The sequence below is a fragment of the Procambarus clarkii genome, chromosome 44 (assembly GCF_040958095.1).
Source record: "Procambarus clarkii isolate CNS0578487 chromosome 44, FALCON_Pclarkii_2.0, whole genome shotgun sequence".
In the NCBI taxonomy this organism is placed as follows: domain Eukaryota; kingdom Metazoa; phylum Arthropoda; class Malacostraca; order Decapoda; family Cambaridae; genus Procambarus; species Procambarus clarkii.
In genome coordinates this window covers 38699512-38722103 of record NC_091193.1, presented here as the reverse complement: position 1 = coordinate 38722103, position 22592 = coordinate 38699512, and the positions used below count along the sequence as shown (strand labels likewise).

General features: G+C 41.3%; 1 protein-coding gene across 1 annotated transcript; it reads left to right on the top strand.

The window, feature by feature from the left end:
- The first annotated feature begins 21108 nt into the window (after positions 1 to 21108).
- On the top strand, positions 21109 to 22152 carry LOC138350238 (uncharacterized). The gene has a single exon (XM_069300591.1). The coding sequence runs from the start codon at positions 21109 to 21111 to the stop codon at positions 22150 to 22152; it is 1044 nt and encodes a 347-aa protein (XP_069156692.1).
- Positions 22153 to 22592: the final 440 nt, after the last annotated feature.

The window sequence follows — 22592 nt, the reverse complement described above, 5'->3', positions numbered from 1 at the left end:
GACACACACAAGTATAGTCCCTCGCTAATTGCCTACCATCTTTCGATGGACGTAATGTAACTCCATCCGGTCGACAGGCTGTGGCCGGAGAATTATGGTACATTAGATTATGGGGCTCTCTCGCTGCTGGACACTGGGCAGAGGCAAGGCTCCTCTTGATGATGTCACTGACCTTATCGTTTCTTGTGTGCCAACATAATAGTTTTCCAAGATTTTCCGAGGCCCGAGATTTTCTTCCCCGAGGATCTCGTCCATTGCGTTAGACCCAAGAGGAGGTCCGAGGACAGTGTTGTCTGCGGGTCCGATTACAAGAATTCCAGCCAAGACAGATTTGAGAAGTCTAATTTCACACTTGTAGGGGTTAAAGAAGATGCCTAGGTTCTCCTTTGCTTCTTTATTTTTCTAATGTATATATATATATATATATATATATATATATATATATATATATATATATATATATATATATATATATATATATATATATATATATATATATATATTGTTACAGTAAAAGACGTATGCAAGAGGGACCTGAAAGCCATGGACGTCGATCTTGCTATATGGGAGACACTGGCTGCAGACCGTTCAGCCTGGAGGCAGTCTGTTCCAAGAGGTCTCTCCTCTTTGAAGTTCGAGGAGTCACTTGCCAAGGAATCGGAGGCAAAGAGACAGAGAAGGAAAGCCGGTCGCCAGGAAGACAGACCAGAATCGGACTTCGTTTGTGCTCGGTGTGGGATGGACTGCCACTCTCGGATTGGCCTCATCAGTCACAACAGACGCTGCACCAAGATTGACAATCAGGGCGCAACTCCATAGTCTCCCGAGACTGAAGGATGCCTACTACTACTGTTGTTACAGTAAAATCACTAAGTGCAGTGGCTTAGGGCAGATGGAATGCCACGAACATATAAACAAAAAAAGTGAAAACAAATTAAAATAAAACTGCAATGTTGACTTCTTCACAGTGTAATGATTGCAGGATAAAACATTGGGAATGGAAAATTTAAATACTTTAATATGAGAAATTTAATTAGAAAAATCACAAATCGAAAATAGCTCCTTAAGAACTTGACTTATTCACAGGGTGCAAAAACAATCAAACAGACAATTTAACGTTACGTTACAGAACATGAAATAAAAATGGTGCTTGAAGATACTGTATGCTAGACTGTGTAGATCTACCACCACGCCAGGTAGTGTGAGGGTAGGTCCGACAGCTAGAGCACAAGAGAGTATTCTGCTGGTGGTGGTGGGCAAGCTTCTATTTATATGGAAAAACGGCCATCCAGGTAGTGTTGGTGTAGTGATAACTAGGAGCCAGAATGTACAAACAATCAGCTTGCTTGTTACCAGCCAGTGGCGTGATCCTGGAGTCGGCATCAAGTGCGGTGGGCTGACGGGCCTTGGGGGAGGTAAACTGGTAGTACACTGTCTAGACGTATGAGCACTAGTTGTTGTTGTTGTTGCTGTAATTCTTGAATATGTAGACGTGGTGTGGTAGAATAGGTGATGATGGAGCAGGCCTAATCTCTTTCCTAGAGAGATTACCGTGAAAATATATGATATATATATATATATATATATATATATATATATATATATATATATATATATATATATATATATATATATATATATATATATATATATATATATTATTAAATATGACCGAAAAAGTAAGATTAATAATTCTAACCCGAATTTTCTCAATCTTTCGTACATTACGCTTCACTGTTGGAGGTAAATCAAAAATCACTTCTCCAAAATTCATTTTTATTTCTAGTCTGACGCGACACGGGCGCGTTTCGTAAAACTTATTACATTTTCAAAGACTTCACAAATACACAACTGATTAGAACTTGCGTTTCTCTGATTTTATATCTACATTTGAGTGAGGTGGGAAGGGTGATGTGGCATTAACACAAGACAGAACAATAGGGGATATTAATAGGGTATTAAAAGTATCAACACAAGACAGAACAGAAACAATGGGTATTGAATAGAAGTGTTTGTAGAAAGCCTATTGGTCCATATTTCTTGATGCTTCTATATTGGAGCGGAGTCTTGAGGTGGGTAGAATATAGTTGTGCAATAATTGGCTGTTGATTGCTGGTGTTGACTTCTTGATGTGTAGTGCCTCGCAAACGTCAAGCCGCCTGCTATCGCTGTATCTATCGATGATTTCTGTGTTGTTTACTAGGATTTCTCTGGCGATGGTTTGGTTATGGGAAGAGATTATATGTTCCTTAATGGAGCCCTGTTGCTTATGCATCGTTAAACGCCTAGAAAGAGATGTTGTTGTCTTGCCTATATACTGGGTTTTTTGGAGCTTACAGTCCCCAAGTGGGCATTTGAAGGCATAGACGACGTTAGTCTCTTTTAAAGCATTCTGTTTTGTGTCTGGAGAGTTTCTCATGAGTAGGCTGGCCGTTTTTCTGGTTTTATAGTAAATCGTCAGTTGTATCCTCTGATTTTTGTCTGTAGGGATAACGTTTCTATTAACAATATCTTTCAGGACCCTTTCCTCCGTTTTATGAGCTGTGGAAAAGAAGTTCCTGTAAAATAGTCTAATAGGGGGTATAGGTGTTGTGTTAGTTGTCTCTTCGGAGGTTGCATGGCTTTTCACTTTCCTTCTTATGATGTCTTCGATGAAACCATTGGAGAAGCCGTTATTGACTAGGACCTGCCTTACCCTACAGAGTTCTTCGTCGACTTGCTTCCATTCTGAGCTGTGGCTGAGAGCACGGTCGACGTATGCGTTAACAACACTCCTCTTGTACCTGTCAGGGCAGTCGCTGTTGGCATTTAGGCACATTCCTATGTTTGTTTCCTTAGTGTAGACTGCAGTGTGGAAACCTCCGCCCTTTTCCATGACTGTTACATCTAGAAAAGGCAGCTTCCCATCCTTTTCCGTCTCGTAAGTGAAACGCAGCACGGAACTCTGCTCAAATGCCTCCTTCAGCTCCTGCAGATGTCTGACATCAGGTACCTGTGTAAAAATGTCGTCAACATACCTGCAGTATATGGCCGGTTTCAAGTTCATGTCGACTAAGACTTTTTGCTGGATGGTACCCATGTAGAAGTTTGCAAACAGGACACCTAGGGGAGAACCCATGGCGACCCCATCTACTTGCTTATACATGTGCCCATCCGGGCTCAAGAAGGGTGCCTCTTTAGTACAAGCTTGGAGTAGTTTCCTCAGAATACTTTCTGGCATGTCAAGAGGAGTACAGGCTGGATCACGATACACTCTGTCGGCTATCATTCCGATTGTCTCGTCCACAGGTACGTTGGTAAACAGCGATTCTACGTCCAACGAGGCTCATATCCCTGTGGCCCGTGCGCCCCGCAGTAAGTCCACAAATTCCTTTGGAGACTTCAGGCTGAAGGCGCAAGGAACATAAGGAGTCAGCAGGCCGTTGAGTCGCTTCGCCAGTCTGTACGTGGGTGTGGGTATCTGGCTAATGATTGGCCGAAGTGGGTTTCCAGGCTTGTGCGTCTTGACATTTCCATACGCATATCCAGGTTTATATTCCCCAATGATCTTTGGCAGGTGGAGTCCGGATTTCTTGGCGTTCACAGTTTCGATCAGTTTGTTGACCTTTGCTTTTAATTCGGCTGTAGTGTCCTTCGTTACCCTTTGGAACTTAGTTTGGTCAGAGAGTATGATGTTCATTTTCGCCAGATATTCGTCTTTTTTAAGAATGACATATATTGGCGACTTGTCACCTCTCCTGACAACTATCTCCTTGTTCTCACGAAGGCTTTTAGCTGCCGCTTTAAGCTCGGGGGACAGTATGGTGCTTCTGTAGTTGCCTCGATTCTTTCCTCCTTCTGCAATAAGTTCTGCTTGTAAGGTATCTTTGGTAGTGACCTTCTTTTGTGTCTCGAGGTCGAATATGTCGTCCAACAGAATTTCCAACTCTACTTTCCGGGCCATTTCACTCGGTCTGGACATAACATGACAGTTTATGCCCAGATTTAGGAGAGTGACTTGGTCCTCAGTGAGGTTAATTCCTGCAAGGTTCAGGAAGCCATCTCTTGGTCGTGGAATTGCCATAGGTCCTCCATATAATGTTGTTAGTTTCTTGATAATCCTTGTTTCAGTGCTGAGGTGATGTTGGTCTGTGAGGATGTCGAGGTGTTGTTCAATGCAAGTAGAGTTGGAAATTCTGTTGGACGACATATTCGACCTCGAGACACAAAAGAAGGTCACTACCAAAGATACCTTACAAGCAGAACTTATTGCAGAAGGAGGAAAGAATCGAGGCAACTACAGAAGCATCATACTGTCCCCCGAGCTTAAAGCGGCAGCTAAAAGCCTTCGTGAGAACAAGGAGATAGTTGTCAGGAGAGGTGACAAGTCGCCAATATATGTCATTCTTAAAAAAGACGAATATCTGGCGAAAATGAACATCATACTCTCTGACCAAACTAAGTTCCAAAGGGTAACGAAGGACACTACAGCCGAATTAAAAGCAAAGGTCAACAAACTGATCGAAACTGTGAACGCCAAGAAATCCGGACTCCACCTGCCAAAGATCATTGGGGAATATAAACCTGGATATGCGTATGGAAATGTCAAGACGCACAAGCCTGGAAACCCACTTCGGCCAATCATTAGCCAGATACCCACACCCACGTACAGACTGGCGAAGCGACTCAACGGCCTGCTGACTCCTTATGTTCCTTGCGCCTTCAGCCTGAAGTCTCCAAAGGAATTTGTGGACTTACTGCGGGGCGCACGGGCCACAGGGATAAGAGCCTCGTTGGACGTAGAATCGCTGTTTACCAACGTACCTGTGGACGAGACAATCGGAATGATAGCCGACAGAGTGTATCGTGATCCAGCCTGTACTCCTCTTGACATGCCAGAAAGTATTCTGAGGAAACTACTCCAAGTTTGTACTAAAGAGGCACCCTTCTTGAGCCCGGATGGGCACATGTATAAGCAAGTAGATGGGGTCGCCATGGGTTCTCCCCTAGGTGTCCTGTTTGCAAACTTCTACATGGGTACCATCGAGCAAAAAGTCTTAGTCGACATGAACTTGAAACCGGCCATATACTGCAGGTATGTTGACGACATTTTTACACAGGTACCTGATGTCAGACATCTGCAGGAGCTGAAGGAGGCATTTGAGCAGAGTTCCGTGCTGCGTTTCACTTACGAGACGGAAAAGGATGGGAAGCTGCCTTTTCTAGATGTAACAGTCATGGAAAAGGGCGGAGGTTTCCACACTGCAGTCTACACTAAGGAAACAAACATAGGAATGTGCCTAAATGCCAACAGCGACTGCCCTGACAGGTACAAGAGGAGTGTTGTTAACGCATACGTCGACCGTGCTCTCAGCCACAGCTCAGAATGGAAGCAAGTCGACGAAGAACTCTGTAGGGTAAGGCAGGTCCTAGTCAATAACGGCTTCTCCAATGGTTTCATCGAAGACATCATAAGAAGGAAAGTGAAAAGCCATGCAACCTCCGAAGAGACAACTAACACAACACCTATACCCCCTATTAGACTATTTTACAGGAACTTCTTTTCCACAGCTCATAAAACGGAGGAAAGGGTCCTGAAAGATATTGTTAATAGAAACGTTATCCCTACAGACAAAAATCAGAGGATACAACTGACGATTTACTATAAAACCAGAAAAACGGCCAGCCTACTCATGAGAAACTCTCCAGACACAAAACAGAACGCTTTAAAAGAGACTAACGTCGTCTATGCCTTCAAATGCCCACTTGGGGACTGTAAGCTCCAAAAAACCCAGTATATAGGCAAGACAACAACATCTCTTTCTAGGCGTTTAACGATGCATAAGCAACAGGGCTCCATTAAGGAACATATAATCTCTTCCCATAACCAAACCATCACCAGAGAAATCCTAGTAAACAACACAGAAATCATCGATAGATACAGCGATAGCAGGCGGCTTGACGTTTGCGAGGTACTACACATCAAGAAGTCAACACCAGCAATCAACAGCCAATTATTGCACAACTATATTCTACCCACCTCAAGACTCCGCTCCAATATAGAAGCATCAAGAAATATGGACCAATAGGCTTTCTACAAACACTTCTATTCAATACCCATTGTTTCTGTTCTGTCTTGTGTTGATACTTTTAATACCCTATTAATATCCCCTATTGTTCTGTCTTGTGTTAATGCCACATCACCCTTCCCACCTCACTCAAATGTAGATATAAAATCAGAGAAACGCAAGTTCTAATCAGTTGTGTATTTGTGAAGTCTTTGAAAATGTAATAAGTTTTACGAAACGCGCCCGTGTCGCGTCAGACTAGAAATAAAAATGAATTTTGGAGAAGTGATTTTTGATTTACCTCCAACAGTGAAGCGTAATGTACGAAAGATTGAGAAAATTCGTGTTAGAATTATTAATCTTACTTTTTCGGTCATATTTAATAATATATGTCTACAGGAAAGACTGCTACCAAAATATACTAATATATATATATATATATATATATATATATATATATATATATATATATATATATATATATATATATATATATATATATATATATATATGTCGTACCTAGTAGCCAGAACGCACTTCTCAGCCTACTATGCAAGGCCTAATATGCCTAGTAAGCCAAGTTTTCATTAATTAATTGTTTTTCGACGACCTAACCTACCTAACCTAACCTAACCTAACTTTTTCGGCTACCTATCCTAACCTAACCTATAGAGATAGGTTAGGTTAGGTAGGGTTGGGTAGGTTCGGTCATATATCTACGTTAATTTTAACTCCAATAAAAAAAATTGACCTCATACATAATGAAATGGGTAGCTTTATCATTTCATAAGAAAAAATGAGAGAAAATATATTAATTCAGGAAAACTTGGCTTATTAGGCAAATCGGGCCTTGCATAGTAGGCTGAGAAGTGCGTTCTGACTACTAGGCACGACATATATATATATATATATATATATATATATATATATATATATATATATATATATATATATATATATATATATATATATATATATATATATATATATAATTTGAACTTTGTTACAAAAAAGGAGTTACATATAGGTTACAAAGATGGTTATCATAGGTTGTCGAGTTCCTCCAGCTCCTCAGATGGCGGGCAGGAACCCTGGATGCAGTGCGCATTTCCCCTCTATATCGCCACACTGAGGCGCTGGAAAAGAAAGCTTGCAGCTCTTGGGTCCCTTGTTGTTTCAATGAGCCTAGAACCCAGTTCCTTTAAAAAACTGGTAGCACTTTTACCCCAGGCGCCGAGTGTCTCAGAAGCAATGGGGACAAAATTGTAGCGGTGATCCAGTTCTCTATACTTACGGGATTTGGCTGCTTCCCTGTGGGTGGCAGCGCCACCTGGTTGTGCCACACTGAGGTTAATGTAGGTGTTAGCCAGGGTTGATACGCACGTGTAGTCCCATACCAACTGCTTGCCATTCTTCCAGGGGTTCACTGTGATACCATCCGGGCGACCAATAAGAGCATCAGAGTTAGGGGGCGTTAGGTAACGGGGCTCTCTTTCAGCTGGGCATCCAGCTGTGGTGAGGCTCCTCTTGATGATGTCGTTAACTTCACTGTGCCTCGAGTGCCATCCCCCTGCGCTTTGGCAGAGTAGGCCATGGTGGCGTACCTGTCAGCCACCACCTCGCCGCAAATACACCTATATCTGGTGTGGATTGGGGCAGCAAGGCGGAGGGCCACAGCAATTCGGAGGGCGTGTGGTGTGAGACGCGTGCCAGTTGCCGACATTGGGGTTGCTAACAGGAAATCCCCTGCATGTGGTGTTGCTACTGCTGTGAGGCGAGCAATGTCGTGTTGTGTTGTTGCAGTACCCAGGCACTCTGCAGCAACTTGGTCTACAATGGGGCCATCCCAGCTGGATTGCTTGTGGGCTTTTGGGGATGGTGGTTGAGGTGATGGGCCTGCACGAGAGACCCACTCTGTGGCACAGCGTGGGCCACAGAGTGGGCCATATATATATATATATGCACAGATTACCCTATTCCAGTAGCTGAAGTTTATAACTTTTCAGACACTCAACCCACCAAGGGACTCGAACACTGGCCAACAAGGTGGCAGTTGCATGCTGTATCCACTACACTATACTTCAAAGCCATAAAGAGAGGTAGGAATTCTGGGGTATTTAACCAACCATAACTCCAATCCTCTCCCAGGCAATGAGATAGTGTGGGACCTCGGATGCTCTTTCATTGGTTCCTGTTATATGGGAAAACTCAGTGCCAAATGCTTAATGCACAGACTACCCTATTCCAGTAGCTGAAGTTTATAACTTTTCAGACACTCAACCCACTATCACACTGAGACACTATCTCATTGCCTGGGAGAGGATTGGAGTTCTGGTTGGTTAAATACCCCAGAATTCCTACCTCTCTTTATGGCTTTGAAGTATAGTGTAGTGGATACAGCATGCAACTGCCACCTTGTTGGCCAGTGTTCGAGTCCCCTGGTGGGTTGAGTGTCTGAAAAGTTATATATATATATATATATATATATATATATATATATATATATATATATATATATATATATATATATATATATATATATATATAATACAATTTTGCTTCTCAACAAGAATGCAACTTCTTTGATAATATATCTACTGTATCGTTTGTAGACAATTACTGCATTAGTCACCATTTTACGCCTATTACTGTTAAATTGGAGATGCTAGGGTTGCTTCCCTTTAATTTGGGGATAATTAAACTCTCAAGTTATCCGACTCTAGTATCCGGCTTACCCAGTTTACCGGCTATTATTCCTGATCTACCCAGTTTACCGGCTATAGTTCTTGACGTACCCAGTTTACCAGTTATAGTGTGTGACATATTCTGTTTAACAGCAATAGTTACCAAATTACCGCGCCAGAGCGCTGACTCACTGGTTTGCAGTGGGGTCCCAGAAGAGAATCTCTGGAGGTAGTGGTCGGAAGGTCACCGTTGCAGGAGGTGAAGGAACCATTGTCTACGGAGCTCTTGGCTCTCACCATACCACCGACCCCCACCACATGACCCCCGCCAACCATGCCTCGCCCAAGCCTGATGCCGCTGACGACGCCGCCACCACCGCCGCCTCCAGTGCCGCCAGGATCCTCCTCCATCTCCACAATCTTCATATTGGAACCTGGGGAAAAAAATAAATGAGAAAATATTAATTTATTTAATGGGTTTAATTATTGTTAGTGTAAAATTTATGACATGAATATTATTAACAATTGTTTTTTTCCCGATGAGCAATTACTACTATGTTTGCTGTGGTTATGATTAATGTCAACATTATTATTAATTCGATTGTTATTTATTGCATTGACTGTGAGGGAATCTAGATTCCCTCAGCTAGTTTTCCTAGTTTCTAGATTAGGCTAGTCGCTCTAGGGACTCTAGAAACTGAAGCTTTCAAATTAACATATACTTGTGGGGTGTTGAATGAAAGCTTATGTTAAGGACTGTCGGTTGGGACTGGTTAGAGGACTGTGATTGCTCTGTAGAGAGAATTACAGAGATTTTCCTGTTTCTGTGAAATAGGATGAGGAGGTGAGAGTGAAGTGGTATGTGAGGTACTTGACTAAAACCGTTAGGTGGGGGGGGGGGGAGAGTGGGGTGAACGTTGCCCCCCCCCCACCATGTGAGACATTGCGCCTTGTCTTTAGGCCTCCCCTTTCTTGGTACGTCACAGGATGCCTGAGGGTGAGTGAGGCTGTGATTGGGGTAGGCATGTATGCTCCGAGCTGTGTTTTGGCGCGAAAGGCTGTGATTGGTAGCGGCACGAGGGAACAGTGCCGGCTTCGTGCCGATTGGTCAAAACAAAGTAGGGAGGAGGTATGGGCATTTTGAGTTTCCTTAGCCCAGGAAATAGTCAGTCTGAGCAGGGTAGCAGGTGGACGAGGACGTATCTGGGTGGAGGGGGGGGGGGAGTTTTCCCCCTTCACCCCCGTTAATCGTGGACGTTACCGTGTTAACTAGCAGGGATAGCACTTCTGCCATCCCGGGTTGTGTCTAGGCCCAATTTTCGTGAAATTTGAGGGCCGACGAGGTATGGAAGGACCAGTAAAATAGCCTCAGAGACAGTGGACACCCATGAGGCAGCTGGCAGAGCCTCATGGGGTAACAGGTGGTTCAAATAACCTGTCTAGTGTTGATGACAATTGGCGGAGTACGTACAGGGCCTCCTAGTGTAATTGTGGTGAGATTACAGGCCCTTGTGGGACTTTGAATTCCGCCAGGCGGCGTTAATGTGGGGACGCCGCCGGCCATTGTCACCCCAGTGTAGAGCAAGGCAGGCTCTGGTTTGCTGGAGTGGTTGGTGATTCCCCGTACACGTGTGTATGCCCCGGGGGCCACCCCCAGGCCACCCCAGGCCGCCTGGCCGCTCGGCCCGGCCGCTCGGCCCGGCCACTCGGCCCGGCTCGGCCAACCCGCCTGCCCGCAGACGGCTACCACCCCCACCCCCTCTCAGCTCGGGAGGGGCGCTATGGGCCATGCGGTGGCCACATGTCTTGGCCACCTCCTTGGGCCACTTGGCCACCTCCTTGGGCTACTTGGCCACTTTCTCGGGACTGCCTAGGACCACATCTTGTCGATGCATGAGGAGCAAACTAAGTGTTGACAGCTAGAGTGGTAGTGACCTGGGAAATGAGTGAAAGGAGGAGGTTAGACGTGAGTAAAATTATCATTGTGTACAGTGTGATGAGCACCGGTGGAAATTCCCGGTAAGAGTTGTGTCATAGCCCTGCCAGGCTAGGAAAGCAGCTGAATGACAGCTGTCTGTAGCACGTCCAGGTAACTGGTAGGGCGGTACCTGGAGATAGATGTTGTACAAGGGACCACACTGTAGTATCATGATGTATATAAGTGTGTACACTGACTCGAGTATGTACCGGTCAGTGTAGAGATTTACCATATAAGTGATCCAGCCTGTCGATTCTATATAATCGTTCAGACTTGATTAATGCCATAGAGTACCGCATATAATTGTATCATTAGAGGTAGGCAGGCCAGGTTGCAGGGATGTTAGTGGGTACCCTGAGGTCTGTGTAGTTAGAGATACATTTACCTGATGATATAATTTTCATTGAATATGTGAATGCCATTTCTATGTGTTCATTTGCATGTTTATGTACTGTGTTGTGTGGTAAGTCAGTAGGTGTGATTGCTGACTGATTGCCTAATGATGTCATTAGCATGTGGGGTATGCTGACGGCATCATTATGTTGCAGGTTTGTGCAGTGTTGTTATCAGTTTATACGATATTATTGTTGCCCTGGTAGCTGTGTTGAAGGTTTAAGGGACCTTTAGGATTATTCAGGGGAATTCACAGTACTGAATGAGAGCAGGCAATTGATTGGTTAATTGCCTTGCTGAGGTAAGTGTGTGTTCACAGTAGTTCTTTGCAACGGTTGCAAGAAAAGGGGGCAGTAATATTGGTATACTCTTGTGTGTTGCACAACCGTGTGTCATTACTGTGTGGGCACAGTAATTAACGAGTTGCAGTAGCCGCAACCGTATGTGGGCAGTGCATTTGTGTTGTTGCATGCCATTGTAGTATGACCTATGTAACACTGGGGTTACTTTGTTTCTTTAAGTTGTGTTCAGGGCTTAAGGATTCAGTGAGTTAATAATTGGGGAATTAACTGGATAAGGGGTGCACACTTATTGTGGAGTGAGTGAGGCCTGTTATGAGAGAACAGCGTTGAGCTTGAGTGAGATACGTCTTGGGAGCAATTAATTGTCCATGTGACAACTAATTGACCACTCTAGCTAATTATGTAATTAGCCTTCTCATCATGAATTCACGTAGTGGGAGAGGATCAGTCAGAATCTGTCAGTATTTGTGTTAACGTAATTTGCTCGAGACTAATTACCTTTCTGGGGTATAGCAATTAGTGGCTCATGTTAATTAGTGGAGTAATTAACGTCTGAGAGCTCAGATGACCCGGTAAAGCGAGGTCATGGAGCTAGCATAAATCGTTGTATTAATCATATCCTGTCTGAGGACAGTGGATTATTGGCACATCTTGTTAATTAGGGTAATTAACTCCTTTCCCGTGAATTCACAGTGTTTGATGAGACCTGCTTAGGCAGTGCGGAGTGAGACGTATTTATGGATGATTAATTATCGGTCCTGGTGACAGTTAATTAATTGCTCAGAATTAATTAGGGTAATTAACACTCACTAGTATTTTTTTGACACAGACTGTTGAGAAACTACCAAGTTAGGGTAGGCTTAGTTAACGTAACTCAATGGGGATGTAATTAGTGTTCCGTTTGACATTAATTAAGAATTACTCACTGAATACTTGCTAGGAGTCAAGTGTGATGTAATATAAGTTTGAGTTATTGTTAACAAGAGAGAGACAAGTGTTAATGATTAACGTAGAGTATCATCATGTTGTTGTCTAGTGTGAGACAATTGTTTGTGTTTACCGTAGTACTTCGTTGCTGACTGCTGCGATCAGTCAATTAACGTAATTAATCACTTAAGGCAATTTCTTTTGGTTGTCGTCTGGTGACGAGAGTAGAGTAATCTAGGGATTTGTGGAGCTGTGTCCCAGAATCCCGCCTTGCCTGTCTTTGTTACTATTTACAACAGTGCAACTTCTTGTAGGGAGTTGCAAAGAGTGTTCACACTGGGTTGTGATAGGGGGGGGGGGTCACTGTTGGACTACCCGCCTAGTTACGTGGGTCTCTCCTGGGGGGCGGGAGGACCCCTAAGCTTGTGATTATAGTAGCTGTCAGGGAAACCGAGACACTATTGATTGCATGCTTGTGTCTTCAGTGGATATCCTTCATTTGTTCAGTTAGTTCATGTTGTCAGCCCGAAGTGTCAGCAAGATGGAGCCTGCTGTCACTTCTCGAGGGGCTGTTGAATAGCTGTGTTGCAAATTCCACTTGATGGACAATAACGTAACCATTCGCTGTGGTGTAACTTAGTCTGTGATATTTTTCTTTGATTTGCAATATTGCGTCCTCAGTGGGCACACCTGTGTTCAGGTTAGTTCAGTATACAGCCTCACAGCAAGGGTTGCTATTTAGCTGTTTGTTATCGTGCCACTGGATGGACATTAACATAACGTAAACTCGGTAATGTAGTAGTTAATCTCTTGCTAGTAATAAATTGTTATGTTATAGAAAACGGACTTTGATGTCAACCCTTCAACCATATTACTGCACATTACGATTAAATGTTGATTTGATCTTGATATGACGGCTGTTCTTGGGAATTCGAATTCCAATTCATAGCGCCACATCAAATATAAATATTTAATTGTGAGAACCCGTCGGTTACCCTTTATTAGTTTTAACGTCCTGTTTAACTAGGAGGAGCCAGCGGCCTATTGTGGACAGGTTTTCACCCCTGGTGGTGGAGGCCTGGCGGTTTGCTCCAGCTTTTCCTTTTTCTACTGGACTCATGCTTAACTGCCGTGAACAGCCTTTAAACTTGTAGTCCACCTCCTAAGGGAGGTAGGCGTAGAAAAAATCTCACATTGACAAATATTAATATTATTATTTTTATTTTTGGTTAATTTTACAGAAATATAAATATATATATATGTCGTACCTAGTAGCCAGAATGCACTTCTCAGCCTACTATGCAAGGCCCGATTTGCCTAATAAGCCAAGTTTTCCTGAATTAATATATTTTCTCTAATTTTTTTCTTATGAAATGATAAAGCTACCCATTTTATTATGTATGAGGTCAATTTTTTTTTATTGGAGATAAAATTAACGTAGAAATATGACCGAACCTAACCAACCCTACCTAACCTAACCTAACCAATCTTTATAGGTTAGGTTAGGTAGCCAAAAAAGTTAGGTTAGGTTCGGTTATGTAGGTTAGGTAGTCGAAAAACAATTTATTCATGAAAACTTGGCTTATTAGGCAAATTGGGCCTTGCATAGTAGGCTGAGAAGTGCGTTCTGGCTACTAGGTACGACATATATATATATATATATATATATATATATATATATATATATAACTGAAAACTCACACCCCAGAAGTGACTCGAACCCATACTGCCAGGAGCAACGCAACTGGTATGTACAGGGACGCCTTAATCCGTTGACCATCACGAACGGACATAAGGAAGTGATAGCCGAAGCTATTATAACCACTTCCCCGCCGGCACTCGGATGGTAATCTTGGGCATAGCATTTTATCAAATCACCTCATTCTTTGGGGCACACGTGAGGAACACAAATGCAAACAAGCCTGAATGGTCCCCAGGACTATATACAACTGAAAACTCACACCCCAGAAGTGACTCGAACCCATACTGCCAGGAGCAACGCAACTGGTATGTACAAGAATATATATATATATATATATATATATATATATATATATATATATGTCGTACCTAGTAGCCAGAACGCACTTCTCAGCCTACTATGCAAGGCCCGATTTGCCTAATAAGCCAAGTTTTCATGAATTAATATTTTTTCGACTACCAAACCCACCTAACCTAACCTAACCTAACTTTTTCGGCTACCTAACCTAACCTAACCTATAAAGATAGGTTAGGTTAGGGTAGGTAGGGTTGGTTAGGTTCAGTCATATATCTGCTTTAATTTTAACTCCAATAAAAAAAATAATAGACCTCATACATAATGAAATGGTAGTTTTATCATTTCATAAGAAAAAAATTAGAGAAATATAATAATTCAGGAAAACTTGGCTTATTAGGCAAATCGGGCCTTGCATAGTAGGCTGAGAAGAGCGTTCTGGTTACTAGGTACGACATATATATATATATATATATATATATATATATATATATATATATATATGTATATATATACATATATATATATATATATATATATATATATATATAACTGAAAACTCACACCCCAGAAGTGACTCGAACCCATACTGCCAGGAGCAACGCAACTGGTATGTATATATATATATATGTATATATATATATATATATATATATATATGTCGTACCTAGTAGCCAGAACGCACTTCTCAGTCTACTATGCAAGGCCTGATTTGCCTAATAAGCCAAGTTTTCATGAATTAATTGTTTTTCGGCAACCTAACCTACCTAACCTAACCTAACCTAACTTTTTCGGCTACCTAACCTAACCTAACCTATAAAGATAGGTTAGGTTAGGTTAGGTAGGTTTGGTTAGGTTCGGTCATATATCTACGCTAATTTTAACTCCAATAAAAAAAAATTGACCTCACACATAATGAAATGGGTAGCTTTATCATTTCATAAGAAAAAAATTAGAGAAAATATATTAATTCAATAAAACTTGGCTTATTTGGCAAATCGGGCCTTGAATAGTAGGCCGAGAAGTGCGTTCTGGCTACTAGGTACGACATATATATATATATATATATATATATATATATATATATATATATATATATGTATATATATATATATATCTTGTACCTAGTAGCCAGAACGTTGCACTCGGCCTACTATGCAAGGGCCGATTTGCCTAATAGGCAAAGTTTTCCTGAATGTTTGTTTCCTTAGTGTAAACTGCAGTGTGGAAACCTCCGCTCCTTTCCATGACTGTTACATCTAGAAAGGGCAGCATCCCATCCTTTTCCATCTCGTAAGTGAAACGCAACACAGAATTCCACTCAAATGCTTCCTTCAGCTCCTGCAGATGTCTGACATCAGGTACCTGTGTAAAAATGTCGTCAACATACCAGCAGTATACGGCCGGTTTCAAGTTCATGTCGACTAAGACTTTTTGCTCGATGGTACCCATCTAGAAGTTCGCAAACAGGACACCTAGGGGAGAACCCATGGCTTACACCATCTAGGGTAAGGCAGGTCCTAGTCAACAACGGCTTCTCCAATGGTTTCGATGAAGACATCATAAGAAGGAAAGTGAAACGCCATGCAACCTCTGAAGAGACAACTAACACAACACCTATACCCCCTATTAGACTATTTTACAGGAACTTCTTTTCCACAGCTCATAAAACGGAGGAAAGGGTCCTGAAAGATATTGTTAATAGAAACGTTATCCCTACAGACAAAAATCAGAGGATACAACTGACGATTTACTATAAAACCAGAAAAACGGCCAGCCTACTCATGAGAAACTCTCCAGACACAAAACAGAACGCTTTAAAAGAGATTAACGTCGTCTATGCCTTCAAATGCCCACTTGGGGACTGTAAGCTCCAAAAAACCCAGTATATAGGCAAGACAACAACATCTCTTTCTAGGCGTTTAACGATGCATTAGCAACAGGGCTCCATTAAGGAACATATAATCTCTTCTCATAACCAAACCATCGCCAGAGAAATCCTAGTAAACAACACAGAAATCATCGATAGATACAGCGATAGCAGGCGGCTTGACGTTTGCGAGGCACTACACATCAAGAAGTCAACACCAGCAATCAACAGCCAATTATTGCACAACTATATTCTACCCACCTCAAGACTCCGCTCCAATATAGAAGCATCAAGAAATATGGACCAATAGGCTTTCTACAAACACTTCTATTCAATACCCATTGTTTCTGTTCTGTCTTGTGTTGATACTTTTAATACCCTATTAATATCCCCTATTGTTCTGTCTTGTGTTAATGCCACATCACCCTTCCCACCTCACTCAAATGTAGATATAAAATCAGAGAAACGCAAGTTCTAATCAGTTGTGTATTTGTGAAGTCTTTGAAAATGTAATAAGTTTTACGAAACGCGCCCATGTCGCGTCAGACTAGAAATAAAAATGAATTTTGGAGAAGTGATTTTTTATTTACCTCCAACAGTGAAGCGTAATGTACGAAAGATTGAGAAAATTCGTGTTAGAATTATTAATGTTACTTTTTCGGTCATATTTAATAATATATATATATATATATATATATATATATATATATATATATATATATATATATATATATATATATATATATATATATATATATATATAAATATGTATATATATATATAAATATGTATATATATATATATATATATATATATATATATATATATATATATATATATATATATATATATATATGCAAACAAGCCTGAATGGTCCCCAGGACCATATGCGAATGAAAACTCACACCCCAGAAGTGACTCGAACCCATACTCCCAGGAGCAACGCAACTGGTAACTACAGGGCGCCTTAATCCACTTGACCATCACGGCCATCAAAGGAAGTGATAGCCGAGGCTATTTGAACCACTTCCCCGACGGCAACTCGGATGGTAATCTTGGGCATAGCATTTCACCAAATCACCTCATTCTTTGGGGCACACGTGAGGAACACAAATGCGAACAAGCCTGAATGGTCCCCAGGACTATATGCGAATGAAAACTCACACCCCAGAAGTGAGTTCGAGTCACTTCTGGGGTGTGAGTTTTCATTCGCATATAGTCCTGGGGACCATTCAGGCTTGTTCGCATTTGTGTTCCTCACGTGTGCCCCAAAGAATGAGGTGATTTGGTGAAATGCTATGCCCAAGATTACCATCCGAGTTGCCGTCGGGGAAGTGGCTCAAATAGCCTCGGCTATCACTTCCTTTGACGGCCGTGATGGTCAAGTGGATTAAGGCGCCCTGTAGTTACCAGTTGCGTTGCTCCTGGGAGTATGGGTTCGAGTCACTTCTGGGGTGTGAGTTTTCATTCGCATATAGTCCTGGGGACCATTCAGGCTTGTTTGCATTTGTGTTCCTCACGTGTTCCCCAAAGAATGAGGTGATTTGGTGAAATGCTATGCCCAAGATTACCATCCGAGTTGCCGTCGGGGAAGTGGCTCAAATAGCCTCGGCTATCACTTCCTTTGACGGCCGTGATGGTCAAGTGGATTAAGGCGCCCTGTAGTTACCAGTTGCGTTGCTCCTGGGAGTATGGGTTCGAGTCACTTCTGGGGTGTGAGTTTTCATTCGCATATAGTCCTGGGGACCATTCAGGCTTGTTTGCATTTGTGTTCCTCACGTGTTCCCCAAAGAATGAGGTGATTTGGTGAAATGCTATGCCCAAGATTACCATCCGAGTTGCCGTCGGGGAAGTGGCTCAAATAGCCTCGGCTATCACTTCCTTTGACGGCCGTGATGGTCAAGTGGATTAAGGCGCCCTGTAGTTACCAGTTGCGTTGCTCCTGGGAGTATGGGTTCGAGTCACTTCTGGGGTGTGAGTTTTCATTTTCATATATATATATATATATATATTGTGACGATTATCTCTTTCAAGAGAGATTGAGCCTGCTCTTCTCTACATCAAGTTATGTATATTACACAGCAATACGGTGCTACCTTCAAGATACGTCTACCAGTAGCACAAAACGTTTTGACCAGGAGGCAAAACGTACCCAAGACTCACCCCCTACTCCACTCCCTCCACGCCGGCTCGTCATCAACCAGCCAACTTCCCTTCCCAGCCTACCTACTCCTGATTGGTGACTCGCCGACTGCACACCTGCACTTCTGCACCTCAGCGCCCTCTACCTGAGTCGATATCTGGGCTTGAACCAGCAATTGAAGTCAGAATATCCTTGTGTTCTCAAGCAGTGAACAACTAACTGATATACGTTGTGTATCAGGTGGATGTTTCTCAGCTAGCGCCATATTCTCAGCACTTGATTATTTTTCACTGTGTATTTATATTATTGTAGAGTAACTTCATCCCTATTATTAATTTATATTATATGTTTTTGACTTGTTTGTTTGCACTGTACATAGCCAAGGTATTGTCTTGGTTTATAATTTGTTTTCTATATTAATTAAAGTTTCATTGTTCGTACTATGTGTTTTGCGTGTCTTCCCTTACTTTACCACAGATAAACAGGCAAGCAGTCTTATCTTTTTTTTTTGTAAGTGTGACTAGGCATTGACACCTGCCATTGGAGGACTGCTGAACATCTACACTCCTACACTTTCCCGTCACATTTAAGGGGGGGCCTGTCCTAGGAGCTTCACTCAGGTACTAGTACCAGAATGTCAATTTGTGGTAAGTGTACTTGGCTTTGATACAGTTGCTTTTCAATATTTTCATTACTTTCAATATTTATATGGTGCTGTGTGTATTGTGCATTCCGAGAGTAGCATATGCTGAGTGTTGGATAACTTTGGATTACGTGGTGACTGAAGGCCTCAGTCATTCTCTTAATTGGTCATCCCTCCATACGTGTTATTACTCGTGTTTTCCACCTTCTGTCCCTAGGATATTTCTCAATCTCAGACAGATCATCATTTTGGGTACCCTGGTACTTTGGTTTGTCTTCGGGTCAAAGCACCCTATCTTGTGCAATCCGACGGAAGGAGGATAAAGAGGGCAATAGTTCCTCTAGCACGGACTACGTTGCTGAGTTGGGACCTCAACAGCAGTTCTCGTCACCAGTTGACACTCGCACCCCTACACGTCGGTCAGAGATGATGATATTTACTTAGGTAGCGAATTAGCTGTATTTTTTCAGAGCACAAAGTTCGCTAATTCTGTAAGTATCATATTTCATTTAGTAGGACAACCCTTGCTTCTGTCCTATAGAGACTTGGCAAGGTATGCCTACATTCTTGGACTACCTTATTCACTTTTGGAACAATTAAATGTTTCATTTGTTTTAGAAACTCAGTTTCATTTATTTAGTAGGATTTTCTTGCCCTTATTCTCTTACATTGAGTACCGGGTAAAAAGATTTCCTGCGCTTTTGATTGACAAATCATTTACCATACTAAAATTTACTTTAATTGTTAAATATAAAATTCCACAGGATAGTTACCAGTTGCCACGTTATCCTGTTACTGACACTTACCATATCACAAGTATTCGTTGTACATTTATTTGCTATTTTTCACCTTTTTTCGTCTCCAAGCTTTTCGTAACGATCCAGCAGGTGAAATAGGGAACTTAAGTCGTGCCAAGAGGACCGAATTACAAACTTAAAACATAGAAAACAACTCCGCTTATTAGGCAAATCGGGCCTTGCATAGTAGGCCGAGAAGTGAATTATGGCTACTAGGTACGACACTTATATGTATATATATATATATATATATATATATATATATATATATATATACATATATATATATATATATATGCAGAAAATCCACAGAGAAATAAGAAAGTAAGTGAACGTTTCGGCCTGTTAAAGCCATTGTCAACACAAGACTGACTCACAAGAAAACTCACGCAACTGGTATGTACAGGACGCCTTAATCTACTTGACCATTACCACCGGACAAAAACTGATGGTAGCCGACGCTATTCAGCCCATCAGCCCGCCGGCACTCTGATGGTAATCTTGGGCATAGCATTTTATAAAATAAAATGTCTTTCATTTATTAAAAATATAAATTTTTTATTAAAAAATAAAATGCTATGCCCAAGATTACCATCAGAGTGCCGACGGGCTGATGGGCTAAATAGCGTCGGCTACCATCAGTTTTTGTCCAGTGGTAATGGTCAAGTGAATTAAGGTGTCCTGTACATACCAGTTGTGTTGCTCCTGGCAGTATGGGTTCGAGTCACTTCTGGGTTGTGAGTTTTCAGTTATATATATATATATATATATATATATATATATATATATATATATATATATATATATATATATATATATATATATATATAAATATATATATATATATATATATATATATATATATATATATATATATATATATATATATACATATATATATATATATATATATATATATATATATATATATATATATATATATATATAAAATATAATATAGTAGCTGAAGTATGTTGACCAGACCACACACTAGAAGGTGAAGGGACGACGTCGTTTCGGTCCGTCCTGGACCATTCTCAAGTAGATATATATATAATTTATATATATATTATATGGGGGGAGGCGCATGGGTCAATAGGGGTTCTGTAATTTATTAATACCTATGTAGTCATGTTGGGTGGGAGAGTGGGCGCTGCGTCTTGGTGTTGATGAAGGTAAAATGTACTTTATATTAATATAAATGTATGTTTTTCATATTAAACAAAAATTATTCATTAAATTTATATATGTTATTTAAATCAATAAAATTACTTGCATCTTTCGCCAAGACACACAACGGGTTGTGAATAAGTTGTGAAGACAACGACATGGATATAACACTGTGTGAAGACAACGACAAGTACATAACACTGTGTGAAGACAACGACAAGTACATAACACTGTGTGAAGACAACGACAAGTACATAACACTGTGTAAAGACAACGACAAGTACATAACACTGTGTGAAGACAACGACAAGTACATAACACTGTGTGAAGACAACGACAAGTACATAACACTGTGTGAAGACAACGACAAGTACATAACACTGTGTGAAGACAACGACAAGTACATAACACTGTGTAAAGACAACGACAAGTACATAACACTGTGTGAAGACAACGACAAGTACATAACACTGTGTGAAGACAACGACAAGTACATAACACTGTGTGAAGACAACGACAAGTACATAACACTGTGTGAAGACAACGACAAGTACATAACACTTTGTGAAGACAACGACAAGCGCATAACTCTGTGTGAAGACAACGACAAGTGCATAACACTGTGTGAAGACAACGACAAGCGCATAACACTCATAACACTTTGTGAAGACAACGACAAGTGCATAACACTGTGTGAAGACAACGACAAGCGCATAACACTGTGTGAAGACAACGACAAGTGCATAACACTGTGTGAAGACAACGACAAGCGCATAACACTTTGTGAAGACAACGACAAGTGCATAACACTGTGTGAAGACAACGACAAGTACATAACACTGTGTGAAGACAACGACAAGTACATAACACTGTGTGAAGACAACGACAAGTACATAACACTTTGTGAAGACAACGACAAGTGCATAACACTGTGTAAAGACAACGACAAGTACATAACACTGTGTGAAGACAACGACAAGTACATAACACTGTGTGAAGACAACGACAAGTACATAACACTGTGTGAAGACAACGACAAGTACATAACACTTTGTGAAGACAACGACCAACACAAAACAAGGTGTAAAGACAACGAAAAGTGCAAAGAAAATGAGTTGAAAGCAATGAGTAGAGAACTAGTGTCAAAGACAACGACAAGTACGACACACATTGTGAACAACAACAACAACAACAAGTGTTGAGCAAATTGTGACGACACCGACACGAGCACAAGAGGGCAACACGTTCACGAGTGTGACAACATTATAGCTCTCATATATCATTGTTGCAACACAAATATAATGCAAAGTTGACAACAGAAAGTTTATATACACAGAGACATCACACCGACGTGATATATGTCAACGAGAAAATTAACTGGAGCTTAGGTTAGGGCTCCCGTTGGTTTTTTCAGTAAGAACATTGAAATAACTGTCTCTCAGAACCAGGTGTGAAATAACCACTTTACAAAGCCCTTGAATATGTTAATTTCTCTCTGAATACTTAATTGAATCTTAATTTTTTACCCCAATAACGTAGCTTGGGCTAGATAACAGCCCCATGAATAATGGACATGATCGCCTGACCTTCCACCCTAACCACAACATAGGCATTAAAGGTCACCTCTTATACCAGTCTGTTA

Excerpts from the sequence above, each read along its gene's own strand:
- LOC138350238 (XM_069300591.1), top strand. The coding sequence starts at position 21,109 with ATGGATATAACACTGTGTGAAGACAACGACAAGTACATAACACTGTGT.